Source organism: Neovison vison, chromosome 8 (assembly GCF_020171115.1).
Source record: "Neovison vison isolate M4711 chromosome 8, ASM_NN_V1, whole genome shotgun sequence".
Classification (NCBI taxonomy): domain Eukaryota; kingdom Metazoa; phylum Chordata; class Mammalia; order Carnivora; family Mustelidae; genus Neogale; species Neogale vison.
The window spans coordinates 86,470,053-86,492,965 of NC_058098.1; the positions used below are offsets into that span (position 1 = coordinate 86,470,053).

At 35.8% G+C, this 22,913-nt stretch overlaps 1 protein-coding gene across 3 annotated transcripts in view; it reads left to right on the plus strand.

The window, feature by feature from the left end:
• The window catches only part of AFTPH (aftiphilin), a 65,478-nt gene that overhangs the window by 25,553 nt on the left and 17,012 nt on the right, over nucleotides 1-22,913 (plus strand). For all 3 annotated transcript variants that reach the window (XM_044264092.1, XM_044264091.1, XM_044264093.1), the window contains exons 2-6: nucleotides 1,969-3,931; nucleotides 14,279-14,430; nucleotides 16,363-16,489; nucleotides 16,903-16,959; nucleotides 20,180-20,302. In XM_044264092.1, the coding sequence (XP_044120027.1) occupies nucleotides 2,000-3,931; nucleotides 14,279-14,430; nucleotides 16,363-16,489; nucleotides 16,903-16,959; nucleotides 20,180-20,302 (2,391 nt within the window). In that variant the 5' untranslated portion in view covers nucleotides 1,969-1,999. The remainder of the gene's footprint in view (nucleotides 1-1,968; nucleotides 3,932-14,278; nucleotides 14,431-16,362; nucleotides 16,490-16,902; nucleotides 16,960-20,179; nucleotides 20,303-22,913) is intronic.

A 22,913-nucleotide genomic window follows, 5' to 3' on the forward strand; every position in this document is an offset into this window, starting at 1 on the left:
TATCTTAGAAAATTAAAAACTTGTGCTCACATAACAGTCTGTACATAAATATTCATAGCAGCTGTATTTGTAATTATTTGTGATTAGAAATAATCCAAATGTCCTACACTGAGTGAATGGAGAAACAGACTGTGGTGCAGCTATACAATGGAGGACTACTTGGCATAAAAAAGAATGAACTCTTGACATGCAACAACATGGATCTCAGGGGCATTAAGCCAAATGAAAAAAAAGAAAAACTTCAAAGAATTACATCTTCTTTAATTCCATGTACGTAATACTTGTGAAGTAGCAAAATTATAATGATGGAGGATAGATCAGCAGCTGGCACGAGTTAGGGCTTCGGGAAGGGTGTGAGTATTGAGAGGTAACTCAAGGGGAGTTACTTTATATTGATGAATATTATTGCACTATTTTGCAGCAGTTCTTTTTTTTTTTTTTAAAGATTTTATTTATTTATTTGACAGAGAGAGATTACAAGTAGGCAGAGAGGCAGGCAGAGAGAGAGAGGAGGAAGCAGGCTCCCTGCCGAGCCCGATGCGGGACTCAATCCCAGGACCCTGAGATCATGACCCAAGCCGAAGGCAGCGGCTTAACCCACTGAGCCACCCAGGCGCCCCACAGCAGTTCTTAATCTAGTTACTGTGATGGTTATTTGAATGTAATCTGCACATGTGATAAAATTTCACAGACTCACATATACAAAACTGGTGAAATCTAAATAAGGTCTGTAGCTGAGTTGATAGTGTTGTACTGATGTCAGTTTTCTGGTTTGGTCATGTACTATCATCATTTACCCTGCTATCTCTGTGGGAAATTGGGTGGGATATATGTGAGAACTTGATTGTTTTTGCAACTTCCTTTAAGTCAGAAACAATTTCAGTATTGAAAGTTTTTCTTTTTAAATGACTTAAATAAACTGGGCTACATCTAGGCAATGGAATGTTATTCAACACTAAAAAGAAATGAGCTATCAACCATGAAAAGACATGGAGGAGGCTTAGATGCATCTTAGTAAGTGAAAGAACCAGTCATGTAGTATGTACAGGCTACATATGATGTGACATACTGTATGATTCCAACTATATGATATCCCAGAAAATACAAGACTATGGAGACAGTAAAAAGATCAGTGGTTGCCAGGGGCAGGGGAAAAGGAAGGATGAATGGGTGGAACAGAGGATTTTTAGGGCATCGAAATTACTCTGTGTGATACTTTAATGGTGGATTCATATTTATGCATTTGTCCTAACCAAGAGTGTACAGCACCAAGAGCAAACCCTAATATAAACTATGGACCTTGGGAGATAGTGTTGTGGTATATGTCAGTGTAGGTTCATCAGTTGTAACAAATACACCACTCTGGTATAGGATGTTCATAGTAGAGGAGGCTATGCATGAGTAGGGGTGTGGAATATATAGAAATTTACTGTACCTTCTGCTCAGTGTTGCAGTGAACCTAAAACTGCTCTTTTAAAAACTGCTCTTTTAGTCTATTTAAAAAGAAAATTAACTTGGGTCAGAAATAAACATTGAAAAGCAAAGTGAGGAATATATTGTAGCAATTAGTAGAGATAAAATTTTCATGTCTTATTTATAAAGAAGTCATACAAATCCGTAAGGCAGGCTCTGAATCCCCAACAGACTGGAAAGAGAACTTAAGCAAACAAGCAAGTTCCCTGAGAGAGTATTTTGTAAATATTCTTTTGCGTTTATTCCAACTTTTTTGGAGACCTCAAGTTCAGTAATGTAATACCAGTGTTCTTGGAAACATACACTAGAAGAGAGATTTTTTTTTTTCTATTATAGCTGTGTAAAGTAATCGCAACTAAGAGAAAAAACAAAACAGAGCACTATAAATTTGCATTGTTTTGAAATAGCTTTGAGAGAATTTTGAAAGACCTTAATATATGTAACCTGTCCCCTCCAAAAAAAAAAAAAAAACCAACCCTGTTCTTTTTTTTTCAGGTGTAAATTAATTATTTGAAAGCAGTTGAGCATGGAGCCAGACATCATTCGAATGTACTCTTCATCCCCACCACCACTAGACAATGGAGCCGAGGATGATGATGATGATGAATTTGGGGAATTTGGTGGGTTTTCAGAAGTTAGCCCTTCTGGTGTAGGGTTTGTTGATTTTGATGCACCAGATTATACTCGTCCCAAGGAAGAGTTTGTACCTTCAAACCATTTTATGCCAATTCATGATTTCTCAGAAAATGTAGATAGCCTTACTAGCTTTAAGTCCATTAAAAATGGTAACGATAAAGACATCACAGCTGAACTTTCTTCTTCTGTAAAAGGACAGTCTGATGTTTTACTTTCTACCACCAGCAAAGAAATAATTTCATCTAAAACGTTAGATACTTCCATTGATGGTGTAGAAAGTCTGGAAGATTTAAATACTGTAGTGAAGCAGAGACAGAATGTTAGAACACCTGAAGGTTTCTCTCCAGGAGATTTTAGAACTGATATGAATGTTGTTCATCAAAACAAGCAGTTAGAGAGCTGCAATGGTGAAAAGCCTCCTTGTCTGGAGATTCTGACAAATGGGTTTGCAGTACTGGAAACTGTAAATCCTCAGGGAACAGAAGATCTGGACACTGTAGCCAATTCAAAAGGAAGAAAGCCTCTTAGCACTCATAGTACTGAGTATAACTTAGACTGTGCACCTAGTCCTGCTGAGGAATTTGCAGATTTTGCCACATTTTCCAAAAAGGAAAGGATACAACTAGAAGAAATAGGATATGAAGTTTTAAATGATAGAGAAGCATTAACCATTCAGGAAAACAATAAAATTAACAGAGTCAGTGAACTGAATTCTGTAAAAGCAGTGTCTTTGGGTAGAAGTTTTGATGATAAAGGAGACATGGATGGAGAGGATCAGGTTTGTGTTTCAGAAATAAGCATAATGAGTACCAGAGTTTTCAGTACTGAAAAACAAGGCCTTCCAGCATTGCAACAGGACAAATTTTTAAAATCAAGTGTTCAGTCAAAGCCTTGGAATTTGGCAGACTCAGCTGATAATTCAAAATCCAGTATGAGAGAAGAGTATAAAACTGAGGAAAAACTTGATTTGTTTACTCCTGAGTGTGCTGACCTATGTATGGATTCTATTAAAGCTTCTGATGCTAATAATGAAGTTGGTTCTTCCAAAGAAGAAAATAGAAAGTTTACTTATTCCCAAAGCCCCAGCATTGATCCTACAGAAGAAAATGTTCTGGATGATTCTATAAGTGTAAAAAATGGTGATAGTAGTAATGACTTTGTGACTTGCAATGATACTAATGAGGATGAGTTTGGTGACTTCGGCACAGCCAGTGGCACAACTCCACCCTTTGTTACTGGTACTCAAGATTCAATGAGCGATATCACTTTTGAAGAGTCCTCAGAGCACTTTCCACATTTTAGTGAACCAGGTGATGACTTCGGAGAGTTTGGGGATACGAATGCTGTTTCTTGCCAAGATGAAATTATATTTACAGAGTCCGACCCAAAACAGACTTCTGATAGCTTATCAGAGGAATGTAAGTTGGGAGGAAAGTCTACTGAGACAGGCACTGATCCTGTTTCAAAACTGGAAATTGGGCAAGAAGGTGAATTTGGAGATTTCGATTCTGTGCCAAATATACAAGATGACTGCAGTGCTTTTCAAGACTCTGATGATTTTGCGGACTTCAGTTCAGCTGGGCCTAGCCAAGTTGTAGATTGGAATGCTTTTGAAGGTGGACAGAAAGATAGTTGCTCTTGGGCTGCTTTTGGAGACCAGCAGGCTACTGAATCTCACCATCGAAAGGAAACCTGGCAGTCACATAGGACAGATGAAAAGATTTCTACTCCAGGAACCCCCAAAATGCACAGTGTCCCTTCAGCAACTTCCAAAGGAGCAGTTGCTGGTGGCCATTTGCAGGAAACAGCCACTTCAGTTCAGGTATCTACTGATTTTCTCTATTTTGTATGATAAATTAATTGCTGTGGAGGCTTTTCAGAAAGTATTTCTAGATTGGGTACCTGCTGAAGGAATCTCTCATGATACATAATGCTTGCTTGTTTTGTATGTCAGTTACATTTTTCACAATCCTTTGGTAAACTTTAAATAGACAGTCCTATAGTAAGTAGTGCTTGGAAAGCTTTTTCTTTATCTCAGTGAGTTTAATATTTACAGAAATTCATCAGCTTGGCTTTTTGATTAACATAAATAGCACCTAAATAAAAATTCATTGTTTAGCTAATTAACTATCCAGTGAATCCTTTCACTTTTACCTTTATGGTGATTATTCAGAAGAAGGTTAAACTGAAATACAGTTTTTTTTTTTAAGTTTCAGAAATAATGTCTCTTAATTTTGCCCACCAAAAGACCTAGGAAGTTGGAGTACAGTTTGTTTTAAGATTGATTGATTGATTGATTGATTTGAGAGAGAACCAGAGCATGTGCATGAGCTGGGGTAGGGGCAGAGGAAGAGGGAGCGAGAAAGAACCCTCAAGCACACTCCCCGCAGAGCCCGATGGAGGAGGGGCTTGATCCCAGGTCCCTGAGATCACAACTGGCCTGAAATCAAGAGCCAGCCACTTAACCAGTTGAACTATCCAGGTGCCCCCGAAGTTGTTTTGAGTTCAGGAGAGAGCAAACAGAATTTGAAACCTCAGCCTCTGCTGAAGGCTGTGGGGAATTGAAGGCTAGAAAGAATTTGAACAAAGCGGATTTGGACTTCATAATTTGACAGCGACTAAAGACCTGGGATGAGGGATGAGAAGAATTAAGGGTAGACCTAGAACAAGGAACAGTCATAGGTTGATTTACTGTGGCTGTATTTATTTACTTATAATTTCCTGCAAATGTCCATTTATGTTTACACTTTCTGGGGAGTAGGTGTGTCAGGGAGAATATTTTTAGCCCCCCAGCACCTGTACTTTATCCTTCTCTGTTCCAGACTCTTTCAGAGAAGAGCACTACGATTTATTTTGACTTAAAAGTTATCTCCTAAAGACACAGTTTAATATCCAGGCTGTTCCCCAATCCTGAGTTATACCCTGTGCTAAGCCTAACTTTCCTCAACCCCAGAGGTATCAAAAAGAGCACTCCCTAGAAAATCACTGCTTTGTAGTGGCAATTGATAAAAATAACACTCATCTCAACGAGCTTCTTTTAAAGACACAAAGAACAAGATCAGAATCTGCCAATTCTTCCATTTATCTTACGCTAAGCAAACCATTTTCAGTTAGAAGTATTTCCTAAGTCTGAGTGTTAATTGAAATGGTTATACATCATTGCTTTGATACATGAAGATATTATTATGGTATTACCAGGTGGTGGAAATAGCTAATCACTTTTCATTTGACTTTGAGAGTCTGAAGAGCTTAATTCCCTAATTCAGTTATTATATGATTTGGCTCGTGTGTATTATTCCTGTTGATGAATTTATTATTGAAGTAGAAAGTTTCCATTTTAAACAACGAGTAAACTAATTATACAAAGCCAAGACTGTTGACTTTGACCTAATCCTTTCCTATTTAGTTTCATCTTAGTATAAGGTGACACTGGTATTAAATGATCTTTATAGCCCTAGAACTTACAACATCATGAGATAATGAATTTTTTAAACTATGACCACTTCAGAAGGAATTTTTTGCATTACACTAGTTGATTAAAGTTGTTTATAACTTGATAACTAGATATAAGAGATAATAAAGTATATAAGCTTTATATAATTTACAAATCTGAGTTTGAGTCTTGACTCAGCCTCTTACAAGCTTTCTGATTTTGGACAAGTTACTTCTGAGATCAGTTGCTTGTTAAAAAAAAGAGAGACAGATAATCCACTTCAGAGGATTTTTGTGAAGATAAAATGACAGTAAATTTTGAAGTGAATAAAAAAAAAATCCACTGAAAAATTAAAAATTTTGTAGTATGATTCTGTTTTGTAAAGATACAGCAAAAACTGTGTAGATGTGGCAAGATACCTTTAAGACTTCCTGAGATTTGGGGGCGCCTGGGTGGCTCAGTGGGTTAAGCCGCTGCCTTCGGCTCAGGTCATGATCTCAGGGTCCTGGGATCGAGTCCCACATCAGGCTCTCTGCTCAGCAGGGAGCCTGCTTCCTCCTCTCTCTCTCTCTGCCTGCCTGGCTGCCTACTTGTGATCTCTCTCTGTCAAATAAATAAATAAATAAATCTTTAAAAAAAAAAAAACTTCCTGAGATTTGTTTGGCTCACTCATCAGACTTTTATTTTTGCTGATAGGTTTGGAAAATGAATAGAATTTAGAGATGGATTTTGGAAAGGAGAAATTTGGTGGAAGGGACTGGAAGATAAGTTTAGAAGGAAGTTGAGGTAGGGAATTGGGTAAGCCCTGCTGAGTAAATGACTGAATTGGAAGTGATTTTCATTCTTACCCTGCTTTTGTGAAGGCAGCTTGTGGTCTGCAGTTTCTTCCTCTCCCAGAATATGCTGGAAAAGTACATTAATGTGAGTAAGTCCCTTAGGAGAGGATTAGATTTACTGGTATTTTTCCTAAAATGTTTCTCCTACCTGCTACAGTGTTGGGGACAGCACAGGAATCCTCACTTATTAATGACAGTGAATGTCAGGTCTTTTTTTTTTCCTTTTTTTTTTTTTTTTAAAGATTTATTTTAGAGAGCATGCACAAGTGTGGGGAGGAGCAGAGGGAAAGGGGCAGAGAGACAGAGAGAGAAAAGCAGACTCCCCACTGAATGTAGAGCCTGACGTGGCACTTGATCTCAGGACTTTAAGATCGTGACCTGGGCTGAAATCAAGAGTTGGGCACTTAACTGACTGAGCTACCCAGGAGCCTCAAATGACAGTAAACATTAGGATTTTAATGGTAAAATTTAGAATGACTTATTCCTCTTGAATCTTACCTGGATGCAGTAATTCTGTCCTGGACAGAGTAGAATGCCTTCAAGTAATTTTGTCCAAATTCTGCTTTGACAGAATGTTGTCTTTTAGAATTCATAGCTCAGTTAATTCAGTTAAACAAATATGGGTAACAAGTCTTTGTTTTAAGAAATGAGACAAATTGGGCGCCTGGGTTGCTCAGTGGGTTAAGCTGCTGCCTTTGGCTCAGGTCATGATCTCAGGGTCCTGGGATCGAGTTCCGCATCGGGCTCTCGGCTCAGGAGGGAGCCTGCTTCCTCCTCTTTATCTCTCTGCCTGCCTCTCGGCCTACTTGTGATCTCTCTCTGTCAAATAAATAAATAAAATCTTTTAAAAAAAAAAAAAAAGAAATGAGACAAATTGTGTAGTTGTCCTTTCAAATTTTTACTTTTCACTGTGACATCTTCTGGGTCCCTATTTTTTAGTAATTTCCTTTTTTCAGGCTACCCATAGATATCTTAATATTTTAATATATCTTCCTTGGGTCAAGAGACTGTCAGTTATTGCAGCTTTATTGTAATAATTTATTACTTAGGGAAAAGTCAACCAAGAAGACATCTTTGAAACTTATAAAATGGTTTTAGTCAAATTAATTCATAAATGTGGGTCTGGTGAGCCTTAGAGGTTCAAGCCTTGATGTAAAAGCCATACATGACCATTTATTGAGAAATATTCTTCCCTCTCACTGAATATTTTTTTTCTGAGAACCCAGAGCTCAATATATTTCATTTTCTTGTTAACATTCTTATAAATTGTAGAAAACAAGTAGTGGTATCTCTGTTGTACAAATTGGAAAAGAGGTTTAAACTGTTCTTTGGTTTTTGGGCTAAGATTCAAAGCAAAATGATGATAACCAAAAAAAAATCCTCCTTACTTTCAAAGCAGTCCTTTTTTCCAGATTTCTTTCTTTCTTTCTTCCTTTCTCCCTTACTTTCTGCCTCCCTTTCTTTCTTTCTTTAACCTATTAATATTCCAGAAAGGAAATTTGATTGACATAACCAAGATTACTTTTTCTTAGATTTATGGTAAAGGAGGTTAACATTGTAAGTACTGCATTTAACTCTGAACTTTTATAAAATTTTTAAAATATTGCTGTGGATGTTACTTGAAAATTTAGGTAATTGGTAAATAATCTCTTTATATTAATTGACTATAGAAAAGGAAGCTATGAGCAATTTTTTCTTATTAGCCATCTACTTGATAATGTTCCTGGGAAAGTGTTACTAGATGAAGATTTGTTTAGAGAGTCTTAAAAATTAAGAGTATCACAAAAAGAAAAAGGAAGAAAATTATGAATAATTTGGCCTGTTTTACTTTGAAAGTAAATTTTGCGTTTTTTACCAGAAAGTCAGCATTCTCAAACTGACTCTAACCCACACCACAAAAATGTGGGGTTAGTTTGTTTATTTAATCATCTGCATAAGATTTGTGCATGTTTTCCTTTCTGTGGATGAACACCTGAACTTATTACTGAAAACATAAGCAACCAAATAAATTAAGTGGTCAAAAGATACAGACTTCCAGTTATAAAATAAATAAGTCCTGGAGATGTATAGCACAGTGACTTTAGTTAATAATACTGTTGTATATTTGAAAATCTCTTAAGAAAATAGATCTTAAAAGCTCTCATCACAAGAAATAAAAAATTTGTAACTATGTGTGGTGATTGCTGTTAACTAGACTGACTTTCTGTGATCATTCTGCAATATATACATACAAATCATTATGCTGTACTCCTGAAACTAATATAATGTATGTCAATTATATCTCAGTTCCGTTTTTTTTTTTTTTTTTTTAAGAAATTGAGATTTTGGCCTTATAGCTCTTTGCTTACTTGAAGTATCTGGATAGCAATTTCTTTTGTTATTTTTCCCTCGGAAAATTCTCGTCCTTAATTCCAAAAATAGGTAGAAATATCTTACAAGATTTATCCACAAACCGTGCAGAAGGGCCAAACCATCTTTTTAGAGCATGGTGAATATTACAGTTGGTCACTTTTCTTACGTTATAGCTTGAAATTGGGAATCGGTAAAGTGTACGACTGTAGATCGTACTTGATATCTTACTTAATATTTAATGGTGGCAAGGCATAAGGTAACCTCTTAAATGGAAGATAAAATTACCCAGTGGATTTTATATTTCTTCTAAATTTCCACTTAAGAGTAAGATCTATTGCTATCAATGTTAAAACTATTAATGTTAATCAACTTTTGTTCAGAAGAAAGAAGGAAAACTAGAAATAGTTGAAGGAACCTTGGGAACTACCTTAAAAATACAAGATACTTTAAAGAAGACACGCATTTGAGCAGCATAAGAACCAGAGTCTAGGATCCTAGGTGCTGGTCTTATACACCCCTTTGGAAAACTGAATGAGATTTTCTTTTTTGTTGTTGTTTGTTGATTTTATTTATTGGGGCACCTGGGTGGCTCAGTGGGTTAAGCCTCTGCCTTTGGCTCAGGTCATGATCCCAGGGTCCTGGGATCGAGCTCCCCCCATCGGGCTCTCTGCTCAGCAGGGAGCCTGCTTCCTTCCCCTCTCTCTGCCTACTTGTGATCTCTGTCAAATAAATAAAATCTTTAAAAAAAAAAAAAATTAACCATCAGAAGAGGGAGCACGTTTGTCCCTGTATAGCTTTCATTTATACTCATTCTGAGTTCTGTCATATCTCCATGTTTAGGGTAGGAGGTATATAAGCAGCCATTTCATTTCACCCACTGATGCAAACAAGTCATAATACTGAATGAAGAGTTTCCCAGTTGGTAGGCCCCAGTCACAAACAGGTTACAAGTCTCCCCCAAATCCTGAATGCTGACTTCTGGTAACAAACCAAAAATTTACTCCCTGAGCTTTCATTTCATCTCTAATATTGGAAACAATGATACTTAGCTTTTGGGGTTTTTTTTTAAAAAGATACATAAAGTAATATATGTAAGTATCAAGCAGTAGTACCTAGTATGTAAGGGATTCAGTTATTATTTACACTTGTTAAATTATATAAATATATCCAACCTATGTACAAAAATGGTTTAGGTGGCTTATAAAAAGATATACTTTCATAAGTAGAACAAATATGCCCCCTGCAGTCTTAAATAAAAATGAAGTGTATTTTGTTTTGTATTTTAAATCTAGTGCACACTGATCTCGCTAACATTTCTGTATCGGCTGGTACAGAAACCTAAGTACTGGACATTCAAAATGAGACACATTCCCTGCCCTCAAAGCTCCTATAATTCTTAGAGATTGAGTTTAAAACTGCTTTGATGGGGGCGCCTGGATGGCTCAGTGGGTTAAAGCCTCTGCCTTCAGCTCAGGTCATGATCCCAGGGTCCTGGGATTGAGCCCCACATCGGGCTCTTGGCTCAGCAGGGACCCTGTTTCCTCCTCTCTCTCTGCCTGCTTCTCTGCCTATTTATGATCTCTGTCTGTCAAATAAATAAGTAAAATCTTTAAAAAAATCTTAAAAAAAAAAACTGCTTTGATGACAGCTTTAATACAGCATGTAAGAACAGATTCTGAAACTATACTCCCTAGATTAGGATTCAGAGTGTAATACTCATCTGACTGTGGGCGAGTTAACCTCTTAGTGCTCCATTTTTCTCCTCTAGAAAATGGGGATAATAATATGACTGTCACCTTCCTCCTGTGGTTCCTCTGTGTTCTTCTGTGAGTTAATATTTGTAAAGCATTTAGAATAATGCCTGGCATGTGGTGAGCACTGTGTAAGCATTAAATAAAAAACACAATGAGCTATATCAGACTGTTGCAGTTTCTAACTATGTTTCAGAGAACATCTTTTGATATTTTACTGAATTTAGGTGCTCACTTTCTTGAACTGTTTAGGGTTATACTGATATTGTTTGATTTATGCATACTGCATTGTCTGCCTAGGGAAACTCATTTACACAGTCTGACTTTACCTCTAATTCCAAATAATAAAATACAGTCCTTTAGAATTTTATATCTAATACAAGCCCACATGTATTGTAACATATTAATAAATATTACTATTTAATTCACATCTTTTTCTGAGTTAATCAGCTACAAGGAGTTTAAAAGTATGTAGTGTCCCCATTTAATCAAAACCAGGAGTTGATTGCCTCTTATGGCTAGATATACTCTATACAGAAATAAGAATTCTTATAAGCAGGGTAATATTAAGTTCCTTTTCACTTATACACAGTAGAGTAAGTCCAAGTTTAAATAATACTTCACTTTGTTGACCCTAGTGTTGATATAATATTAATTTTATTACTCATTTGGTTTAAGGCTATTGTAGATATTAAACTGGGCACTGCTTAAGATTCTCCATCTCTCTGCTCTGCACCCCCCTCTTTTCTCTCTCTCAAAAAAAAAATAATAATTTTTTTACGATTTTATTTCTTTATTTGACAGAGAGAGAGAGAGATCACCAGTAGGCAAAGAGGCAGGCAGAGAGAGAGAGGGAAGCAGGTTCCCTGCCGAGCAGAGAGACTGATGCGGGGCTCGATCCCAGATCATGATCTGAGCCAAAGGCAGAGGCTTAACCCACTGAGCCACCCAGGCGTTCCCCCACCCCAAATTTTTTTTTCATAAAAAATAAAATCTACAAGGAGTAACAGTAAGAGGTTTTATTTATATAAGTGACTCTTAATGATAGACATTTTTAAATTGTGACTTATTTTCCAATTCAGTAAGAGGATCTTAAGGAGGGTGCAGAAATTTGGATTATTTAATTTCTTCTTATGGTAGAAATTGATAGATCGAAACAGGTATTTTCATAATGATTTAGAATGCTAAATAGTGGTAGAGAAACATCCCTAGTGAGATTTGAACCTAGTTTTGACATTTATTTTATTCCTTGGTAGGGTACTGTGTTTTGTGTACCATCTGTATAACAACAATAGTAGTGATAAAAGTTACTTCTTAGGCACACACTGGTGCCAGACATTTAATCCTGTAATTCATCACCTACCCTGTGAGAGTGCTCCTGCTATTTCCAGTTGGTAAGTCCAGAAGCTGAGTCTCATCTCTAGGTCCACAGCCCTCGATTGAAGTATTATAGTTAATCAGCCATTTAACTTCCTGGAATTAACTAGTAGCAAATGAAATTTGGCATGTATTATCATGAACAACATATTAGTAAGAAACTCTTTTTAGAGGATTCCTTTTTACCATCAGACTAGTCTTGTGCATAGCTGGGAATTTTATTTTTAAAGGAAAATGTCAGGAAATTTAATTTTCATCACAATCTTTGTTAATTCTGTTAGCTGCTTTCTTCTTGAATTGTTCAGAGTTCCTCCTTGTGGTGTGGGTGGTGGATTCTGATATTTGAATCTTTGTTATTTATTGCTCTACCTCAGGGGTCAGCAAACTGTGGCCTATGAGACAAATCTATCCTGCTCCCTGTTTTAGTAAATAAAGTTTCATCGGAACACACCTCACTTACTTGTTTATAGATGGCACAAAGCTGAAAATACTTACTATCTGGCCCTATATTAAAAAGAATAGCTAAAAGAAAAGAAAGAATTGCTGACCCCTGCTCTACTTCATTCAACAAAATATTTGAAGCAATTGGGTGTAATATCTAACCGCAAAGATAAATGGAACTTTCTTTTAAGTTTTTCATGTAATTTACATTCTGTATGAGAAAAGGTGAGGTGAATGTGATGATGTTTGTTCATGTACATTCCACTGATTTGACAATTTGCTCACTGGTGTACATAAGACTGATAGTTAGGTATAATATTGCCCAATTAACTGAGGTGTTTTGGGGTTATTTCTTCCTTCCTTTGATAAATATTTTTTCTTTCCCATTAAATGGATAACAAAGAGGATATGAGAGAGATTCAGTTCTAATTTACAGAGAAGTAAAATTTAGTCAAATGTGAGTTTTTGTTTACCTTCCCTGCCCAGAAGGAGCCAGGGCTCATCATGTTTCCAATTAGATGGTTATCTGATCCCTTTAAAAGTAGTGTCTGTCCATTCCCTCTGTTGAAGCAAGTAAGTGCAGGTCCCCTTGACACACTCAGGTTTCACAAGCCTGGGGATCTTGAGTCTACTCTTTACTGTAGGTTTCATAATTGATACTGAGAAGCTTTTCCCATATCACACACAGGAATATAATGAAGGTGTTCGAGTAACTTTTGTAGAGATAGCAGAAGAGTACCCTGAGACTAATTATTCAGTGTTAAGTTTTTTGCTCTGATACTGCTTCCAGAAGAGAGATTTTGGTTTGGAAAACATGTTTGTGAAGATTTTTCCTTTTGTTTTTCTTTTTCCTGTTTGCTGACTGTGCTAAACAATGGAAATCAAGCGTTAACTTATTTTTGTTACTTGGCAGGAAATACCACCATGATGTGGCGTTTTCTTGTACACTCAGTATCATTTCAGGAGTACACTAACAACAATCTTTAACTTAATAGTTTGTATTCCTGTTTGATATTTAAGCAGTAAATTGAGCTAAGTTGGAAATATTTTACATGTATCTGACATACAGTTGGGAAAGTGGGAATAAATGTTTTCATAGGCTACACGTGTAGAACAACCTAGTAGTACCCTCAAAAATGTAAGTTAATCTCAATTTATTAAGTTTTAATTAATGAACATACTCCAAAATGCCAGTGTTTTTAGTGAAAATACTTTAAGGAATATTCCATCTTTGCTTGGAGGAAAGGCAGCATTCTATTCAAAAATACATTAAAACACACCATAGAAGAGTAGAGAATTTTTAAAAGATAACATAGATCATCAAAATGCTAAATGAGCTATTGAATTTCTTAGTAAAGATTGAGGCATTCTTTCCTACTTTGGTTTCTATTAGCAGCAGAGATATTTCTAAAAGGCTTTTAGAATTCAGATGTTTATATTCAAGAAAAAAGTTCTGTTCAACTATAATAGCATAATGCTTTTCATAAACATTCATGTTAATCATTCTTAAATCTAATGTACATGAGTGGTAGTTGGAACATCTAGTGATAGAAGGAATATGAATGCTGCTTGTGTGTTTTTCTGAATGTGTCTCTTTGTTTTTATTTTTGCGTTGGGTAGATTATGCACACTTTGAGGTTGCTTTCTCACTGTACAATTGAGTAATAATTTCTTCTTTGTGAATTCTGTAATAGATTAAATAAGGTAATGTTTATAAAGTACCAGATATGTTGCTTGGCATTTAACTACGTTAGTCACCACTATATCATCATGGTTACTTAATGTAATCATTTAGAACAGTTGTTCTGTGAGTAAGTTTTGCTCCTTTCACTTAGTGTTTCCTGTACCTGAATGGTAGTTAACCTCTCATAGTAGTGGAGAGGGTGTGGGGTTAGAGGTATATGTGTGTGTTGATGATAAAACTGACATCATTGAAATTAGAGAAATGAAAATAAACTTTTTGGGGTGTTTTGATGCAGACAGCTTTACTAAACCGCCTGGAGCGAATTTTTGAAGCATGTTTTCCTTCAATATTTATCCCTGGTACTGAAGAGGAAGTTACTTCCCTGAAGCACTTGCTGGAAACAAGCACCTTCCCAATAAAATCAAGAGAGGCCTTAGCTGAAAGTGGGTAAGTAGTAGACAGTTTTTAGACAGTATGTCTATTTGTTAGTTTCAACTGTTTTTTTAACTTAGAAGCTTATCTTAAAGCATCAAGGTTCTGAAATATTCTTGTAACATTGTGAATTTTTAAAAGTCAGATTGTGCTATTAAAATTCAAAAAACTCCCTGCTCCATTTTTGAATGCTTTTTAAAATATTTCTAGATCAATATTCTCATCAATTTTATATATTCTCTTTTGACTTCTGGTATGATAGATGAGAATTTAGACTTTACATCTGCTCCCTTCATGGTCCCTATATATTTTTTTTTAATTCAGTTACCAACACATAGTATGTCATTATATTTATATCATAGTTTTTCATTCAGCTGGTGTTTGGTATTTTCATTATTATAATCATGTAAATAGTGTTCATTGTCCACTATTAGAGCTTCTTCCTGGATATATAATCACCTCTCTTTCTCATTTACTAAGTCTTTTCCTACCCTCCAGCAGCCTGTTAATACTTGTGATCAAACCTGTCAGGCTAGCCATTCCATTTTTTTCCTGAGTCCTCCATCCTCCTATTCCAATCTGGAATGGATTCAATCTAGGCTTCTTAAACACATGTTGTCTTGGGACTTCCCTTCACTTACAGCCCATCCTCTAGTAGCCTCCTGAGAAATGAAGTACAGGGGTGGTAAATACTTACTTTATTCTGCCCTCACATTAAATTTATAATTTAGGATTTTTTGTTATTGGTGTTCTGAAAATTCCTTGATGAGACTTCATTCATTGGACTGAGCACAGGTGTATAATCTTTCAGTGTGGAGACTGCTGTTCTTTAGTATTGGGCAATTCTCTTGTATTGACAGTAACCTTCCCTCCATTGTTTTCTTTCTGGAACTCCTATTAATTATTAGATGTTAGAGGGTCTAGATTGATTTTCTAATTTTAATTTCAGAATTATTCTTATTCCTGTACTCTTCTCTTGCATTTCATTACTCTCCACCTCTGGACGCATTCTCTCCCTCTGTGCAAGTCTCTCCTTCATCTCTTTTTGTAACCTCAGTGCTTGTGGTTCAGGGTTTTAAGTACCTCTTAATTTCTTTAAAGATGAAGATTATGATTTGCTTCTTGGTGTTTTGGAGGGTGATTTCTGAGAAGAAAAGGAGACAAAAAGGTTTATGCTTTACCATCTTAAAACCGTTTAAAATACACTAGTTGTCCAAATAGACCCAGGAATCTCTCCAGGAGATTCATTTTTGGGATATAACACAACTCTACAATAAAACACACCATAAAATACAGGAAGATATTTGCCTAAACTAACAATAGGAGCTGAACAGTAAAAACAACAGGAATCTCTCCAGGAGATTGATTTTTGGGATATAACACAACTCTACAATAAAACACACCATAAAATACAGGAAGATATTTGCCTAAACTAACAATAGGAGCTGAACAGTAAAAACAACTTACTTAAACTATATGGTTGTGGCCAAATAAATAATGATACATTCTGTCTAGTAGAACACTACACCACTATTGAAAAAGCTATACATGTAGATGAAGAAATGCTTAAAATCTGAGAAAGATTATAAAATTCTCTATATATTATAATTGCAGCTGTGTTTGTGGGTCAGGATTCAAAGAGAAAAAAAGCACCAATATTAAATGGCTCTAGTAATTTGGTGGAAGGTTGAGTGATTTCTTCTTTTAAATGTTTTTGTTTTACAGTTTAAAAAAAAAAGGCTAAATCTTGGTTGTTTACTGGCATATTGTTACAAATGAGTTTAACTTAGCTACTCTAATGACTAAGTGGTAGTTGTTGATTTTATTCAAATAGTAGTTGTATACTCATGTTAAATCCAAGATTAATTGGAATGTGTAACATTTCACCATCACATTAAAACTAGAATCCATGATGAATTCATGGTGGTTTTGTCATGACCTTTGCAGGGAACTGCTGGATGTGTGGACCGAGCTCCAGGATATCCATGATGCACATGGCTTGAGATATCAGTGGGGCGGCTCCCATAGCAACAAGAAGCTTTTGTGCTCCTTAGGAATAGATACTCGAAACATTGTGAGTTTTGTTAATACCTTGGGAAATCCTTTAGTGGGCCTGTGAGTGTTTTTGAATTGTTACAACTTCTGATCAAGTTGCGATAAGCTAGTTGTTCAGAAAAATTAATTATTAGTTGTCTTAAATGCTCAGGTATTTTGACTATGCCAACCTCTAAACATAAGTCTAAATTTTTCTCCAGTCAGTATTTTATATTTTCAGAAAAGGTAGCTTTAGTGTTTTTCTGTTATTTATAAAATGAAGGGATTGGACTAAGAGATCAAAAATATAATCCCATATGGGAATTTAATAATTTATTGTATTTATTTTTCACAGTATATATAATAAAGCATTCCAAGCATATTTTAACTGTCTCATTGTATGCCATAGCATTCTCTAACTATGTGTTCTTTTTCTCTACCACCTGTATGTAGCTCTTCACGGGTAATAAGAAGCAGCCTGTTATAGTGCCCATGTATGCAGCAGGATTGGTAAGTACAAAAAATGTCTCTGCAAATTTATCATTGCTACATTCTGTAAAATTATCTTACCTGGCATAACATGGGAAGTGTATTTTATGGGGCACTTGGTGTGAGAACATTAAATGATTAACTATTAATTGCCTTTTTGATGTCATAAATCCCTTCAAGTCTTGGTTTAAGGACATTTTTCCATATTTATTAATTAAAGATTCTGTTTTGTTTTAGTTTGAAGATTATTTTTATCCTAGTAGTAATGGTGCTCATAACTATAAATGTACCTTTGGAGGTCTTGCTCTTTCTTCCTTTTTTTTTTTTTTTCTTTCTAAATTTGCTTTTAAAAAGTGGAAGCTGAAATACCTGAGGGCTTAGATATCATGTGTTTGAGTCCAGTTGTGATAAATTTTAAATGATGCATTAGTGAAGCTATGGATGTATATGAAAGTTTGGGAATACCATATGATAGTAATTGAAAATGAGCCAGGACCCATAATTGGTTCTTAGTTTTGCCCTTAATTTTTTAAATGTGTTCAGTTTTGTTTTTTCAGGGAGGCCAGGTAGTCCAGGATAACTGAGGAATTTTCTTTCCGTACCTTATCAAGACTCACACTTTAGATGTGTTCATGTTTTTGGCATGTCTTTGAGTTATTGGTGAAAAAAATGTTCTGTCTATTAAGACAAGATATTTTTATATTTTTTTACCAATAACTTGAAAATAAGGTAAAAATACAGTGTTTAAGAAAAAATAACTAATTTGGTATGGGATTTAAATTATACAACCCTTTATGTGCATGTAAAAATGAATTTGCTGTGAAACTTGACCTTCTTTAATGTATAGACTTTTCCCCTGAATAAGTTCCGATTATTGATAATGAATTGGAATGTTTTACTTCGTATCTATTTTTGTAGTTTTCTTTTAAAGAATTAGACAAAAACTTTTTTTTTTTTTTTTTTTAAGATCTTATTTATTTGACAGAGAGATAGAGACCACAAGTAGGCAACGGTAGGCAGAGGGAGAGGGAAAACAGGCTCTCCACCGAGCAGAGAGCCTGATATGGGGCTTCATCTCAGGACTCCGGGATCATGACCTGAGCCAAAGAGCTGCCCCGGTGCCCAAGACAAAAACTTTTCTGTGCTTCAGCCTTTTAATCAGTTTCCACTCCTTTATAAAATATAAATGTAACTTATCTGATATTTTCAAAACACCATAATTATCCTTACACTTACTTCTGTTGTGGTAAATATAATGGAGAACATTCTTCAACTTTTTGGTTATTTGTATCTCTTTTTTCCTCAAGTAGCAGCATTCTAGAGATTGTTGGTGTTACTGTCACTTCTGAGTAGAAACTATGAATTCAGTTTGTATGAGTTTTCATTCAGCACATTGGGAGCAGTAACCTACTTAATCCTTATGTGTAGGCTCAGCACATTAGCCAGTCCTTTGAATTTTGTGAGGAGTTAGAGACTAATATTTTTGCTTTATTTTCCTACTTTAATCACAATCTTTATTAGTAATAATTTTACCATTTTTATAAGCTTTTAATACCAAAGTTTTAGTAAATACACCTCTCCTACTCCATCTTTATGAAAACTTACACTTAGAAACTCATTCTTTTTCATATCTGGTTTCAAATTTTAATTGTAACAGAATTTTTTCCATGATGCTTCACACAGATGAAGTGTTCAGTGTCTTTTGTTCTCATCTGGAGGACTAAGACCTGAAATGATGGCTTAAGTCACTCATTCTCAGACCTTAATATGCATCATAACTGCTTGGAAGACATGTTAAAACTGAATGCTGGGCACCACCCCGCCCAAGTTTCTTATTCAGTAGGGGTGAGGCTGCACAACTGACAAGTTCCCAGGTGATACAAAAACTACTGATTGGGGACCACTTTGAGAACCACTGATAGAAGGGGTAGTTCATGTTAGAAAAGTCGGCTAAGGCTGGGAATTGCATCGTCTTTATATAGGGATGCACTTGATAGAAAGCCTGTATGATGTATAAGCTTTTAAGTTAGTAATTTATTTTTGTTCAAGCTGCTGGAGTAAAGCCTTTCACAAATGCCATTGTTAAGAATTGAATCTGTAATTTGCTTTAGTTAGCATTTGCCCTATTTTTTGAGAAGAAGGGGGATTGTTCTGAAAACTTGTCCTTAGAAATTTACAGATTCTGACCTTACTGTCGTAACTCCTTTGATATTTTTCCCCCAGTAAAGGAAGACTTTTGTTTAGTTTGGCTGATAAATATTCAAGAGTTTATCGAGTATTATTTTTTTAAGATTTTATTTATTTGACAGAGAGAGACTACAAGTAGGCAGAGTGGCAGGCAGAGGGAGAAGCAGGCTCCCTGCTGAGCAGAGCGCCTGATGTGGGGCTTGATCTCAGGACCCTGGGATCATGACCTGAGCCAAAGGCAGATGCTTAACCAACTGCGCCACCCAAACGCTCCTTGAGTATTATTTTCAAATGTATTAAAGCTTAGCTTTTTTTCAGGCCATTAAACTGATGATTACGCATTATTATTAGTATTATTAGTTTGGCAAAGTATTGATACAGAATGTTGGGGTGGGTTTTTTTTCCTTCTTTATTTCTACCTCCACCTTCCTGAATGCCTTCCCTAACACAATGCCTTGTGTTAGATTTATAACACATCTAGAGGAACATGTAACATGTTTTCCCCTCTGAAATGGTTGTGTCTCTGCTTTGCTAATCCCAGAAACTAAGTATTAAGACTCCCATCCTTTAGTGTAGATAGGATCAAATACTAAATTTACTTTGAAGCACGTAGACATCATCACATTAGATGGCATGTTTTAGAATTCTCGCTTCTCCAAGCACCATCATGGTATAAAGGGTACAAAGGGTGTCCTCTTATGCAGTTTCAGTGACTGAAACATCATAATATTGTTGGAGTCTTAGAGCCTTGATATAATCTCTGGTGCTTGCCCTCCCCCTTCCCCCGCCATCCCAAATTGCTTATGCTTTTGTGTAGCAGAGATAACTATACAAATCCAAACAAATACAGTTTGGATTCCAAAAGTTCTATTGTAAAACATTTTCCATTACAGTACTAGAAGATCATCTCTAAACAAAATTTAAGTATAGTTCCTCTTTGTCTTTAGTACTTTCCAAATGACTTGGTTTTTTACTTTCTGCTAGACTGACTTTCTCATAAAGTTTGAGTTGATTTCTCTCCGTCTTCCTCTAATGGCTAATATGCCTTTTTCAGGGTATGTTAGAGCCCACCAAGGAACCACTGAAACCACTCTCTGCTGCAGAAAAAATTGCTTCCATTGGTCAGACAAACACCGTGTCACCAGAAATGAACACATGTACATCTGACCAATTCCAGGTAAAAATATCTGTACGTGTATTGAACATTTATGCATGTATACACACACATACGTCCAGAAAGACACAGTGTTTCCCATAATATATAACTTTTAGTTTAAAATATTTTAAAAATTGATTTAGAGATGGACATGATTTTGATTACTTATTAACATTCCTTGCAATACAATAAACAAGCTATCTTTAATTTTCAAAATAGGCACAATTTGAGAACTAGCTGGTTTTGGGTAAGTTCTTTAAACCTTTCTAGGCCCTAATTTCCTTACCTGTAAAATGAAGAGTTTGAAGCAGGCGTCTATAAAAATCCCTTACAGCCTGAACACTGTATGATCATAATTACTGACACACCAATCTGGTTAAGTACTGATTTTCAAAATAATTGGGAAACACTGCATTTACACCAGCTCTTCAAATCTGCTAATGTGTGTTTTTCTGGAAGCCTGGAAATTTTGTTAAGTAATAAAATTAGATGTGTTTATTACATCAAAAACTGTTGTTTTGAGAGTTTGAATAAAAATATTACTTAAGGTAAAAATGATGTGGCCTTTACAAAACATTATTTGAATTAAGAAAAAAATCTGTCTTACCTTTCTTATCTTTTATCACCTTGGCACCATTAAGCACAATTTTTTTTTCCAGTCTAATATGTTTATTATCAAAGCCACCCCCCCTCACTTTTTTATCTGGGAAAAAATTTGCTTACTCTTCCCACATCAAATAAGAAGACTCAGTTTTTTAGAAGATTAATATTTTATATTAATACTTATATTAATATTAACCACTAATATTTGTATTAATATTTATTGATTAATAATAAAAGTTAAAATATTAATACGTGAACATTGCCATGTTTGTCACTCCTTACCTTCAATATCATCTTCAGTTTTACCTAACACAAAAATGTGTATTTGGACAGCCTTTCCCAAAATGTGTGTTCCATTGAACATTAATCCCCAGAGATGCTCCACTAAAGGAGGGTTCCAAGGGGAAGTAAGTTTGGAAAATTTTTCATATCATATTCTTTAACCACCCTTGGAGATTCTCAGCACACAGTTAAGGACTCTGGAGAATCCTGCAGTGAATAACCTTATTTAATTTTAATTATTTCTTAAATTTACTTGGCCACAGGACCCGTCTCTGCAGGGACCAGAGGAAAAGAGTCATGACACCCATAGAACTAGTATTTTAAAGAATATGCTTTAGAAAATAATAATACAAAGCAAAGTCCTACCCTTTCACATGTGTTTCAGGGAACATCTAATATTACTGTGTGCCACTGTGGTTTATACTTGAGCATAGCTTAAACATCCCTTTGAAGTCGATTTATTACTAGCCCTGAAACAGTGGGCAAGGAGGCCTGAGGCATAAAATGCCTGGCCTTGTTGATGGTTGGGCAACAGGCAAGGAGGTTTGGGCACATATGTCTCAGCAGGTAGACTCTGCCCTTAGTTATCTTTCTTTAATTGCCCGTATATTGTTCTCTGGCTATCAGCTTCCCTCCCAGGCGTGCCCTGCATAAGCAGATTCCAAAATTACTTCTCCCACAGCACCTTCTCACTTCGGCCTTAAGCAAGGTTTTTTCCAGCAGTGCTGGGTTGTTAGGATAATAATTTTAACTACCTGGTTCAAACTGCCTGCTCTGTTTACTGAAAATGAAGCCACTTGTTGGTAGTTTTGCTTGCTGACGCCACCTACTCTTCCTTTTCTCCCCCATCCAAGCACTTCTCTGTTACAGCCCTATAAACTTGCTTTTTATCAGAGTTAGCTCTCACCTGTCATTTTTGTCCCTAGCTGGCTTATTCAATCTCATATTTCATTCTAGTCACACCTCATATTTATTACCTTTCTTACAGAATTTAATTATAAATGACTAGAAGTCTAGATGATTTAAAAAGTGTGTTAATTTAATGGAACATTTAATGGAAATTAATGTGTATTAATTTAATGGAGGTCAGACATAGCTCCATGGTAGGTGTTTAGCTGCTGCTATCTTTTTACATGTACACACCCACCTCTACATTTGTAGTCAAAGGACTACTGTCCCCCTAGTCATAGGCAAGTATAGAAGTTTTCAGCAGCATTTAAGTATATCTTACTTTTTTGCTGGAACATGGAACTTTGGTCTCTTGCTAATTATATAAAAAAAAAAACCCTCTTAATCACATCCTTTTATTCCGTTTAGTGAACACATCTCTCTTGTTAATACACTTAGGTGTAATTTTTTTTTTTTAAAGATTTTATTTATTTATTTATTTGACAGAGATCACAAGTAGCCAGAGAGGCAGGCAGAGAGAGAGGGAAGCAGGCCCCCTGCTGAGCAGAGAGCCCGATGCAGGACTCAATCCCAGGACCCTGAGATCATGACCTGAGCCGAAGGCAGCGGCTTAACCCACTGAGCCACCCAGGCGCCCCTAGGTGTAATTTTTAAAAAGTTTATTCTGTACTTTTTTGTGGTAGTTCATGATCCTCATTAGCTTTCACTTTTAGGCTTTTTTGGGAGCCAATGAAAATAATATTTCCCCGTGGAAGTTGTTGTTCAAACTTAGTTCTGAATCACCTTGAGCTTCTCTCAGTCTTCATTCTAACATACAGTTAAACTGAACATTTCAGTA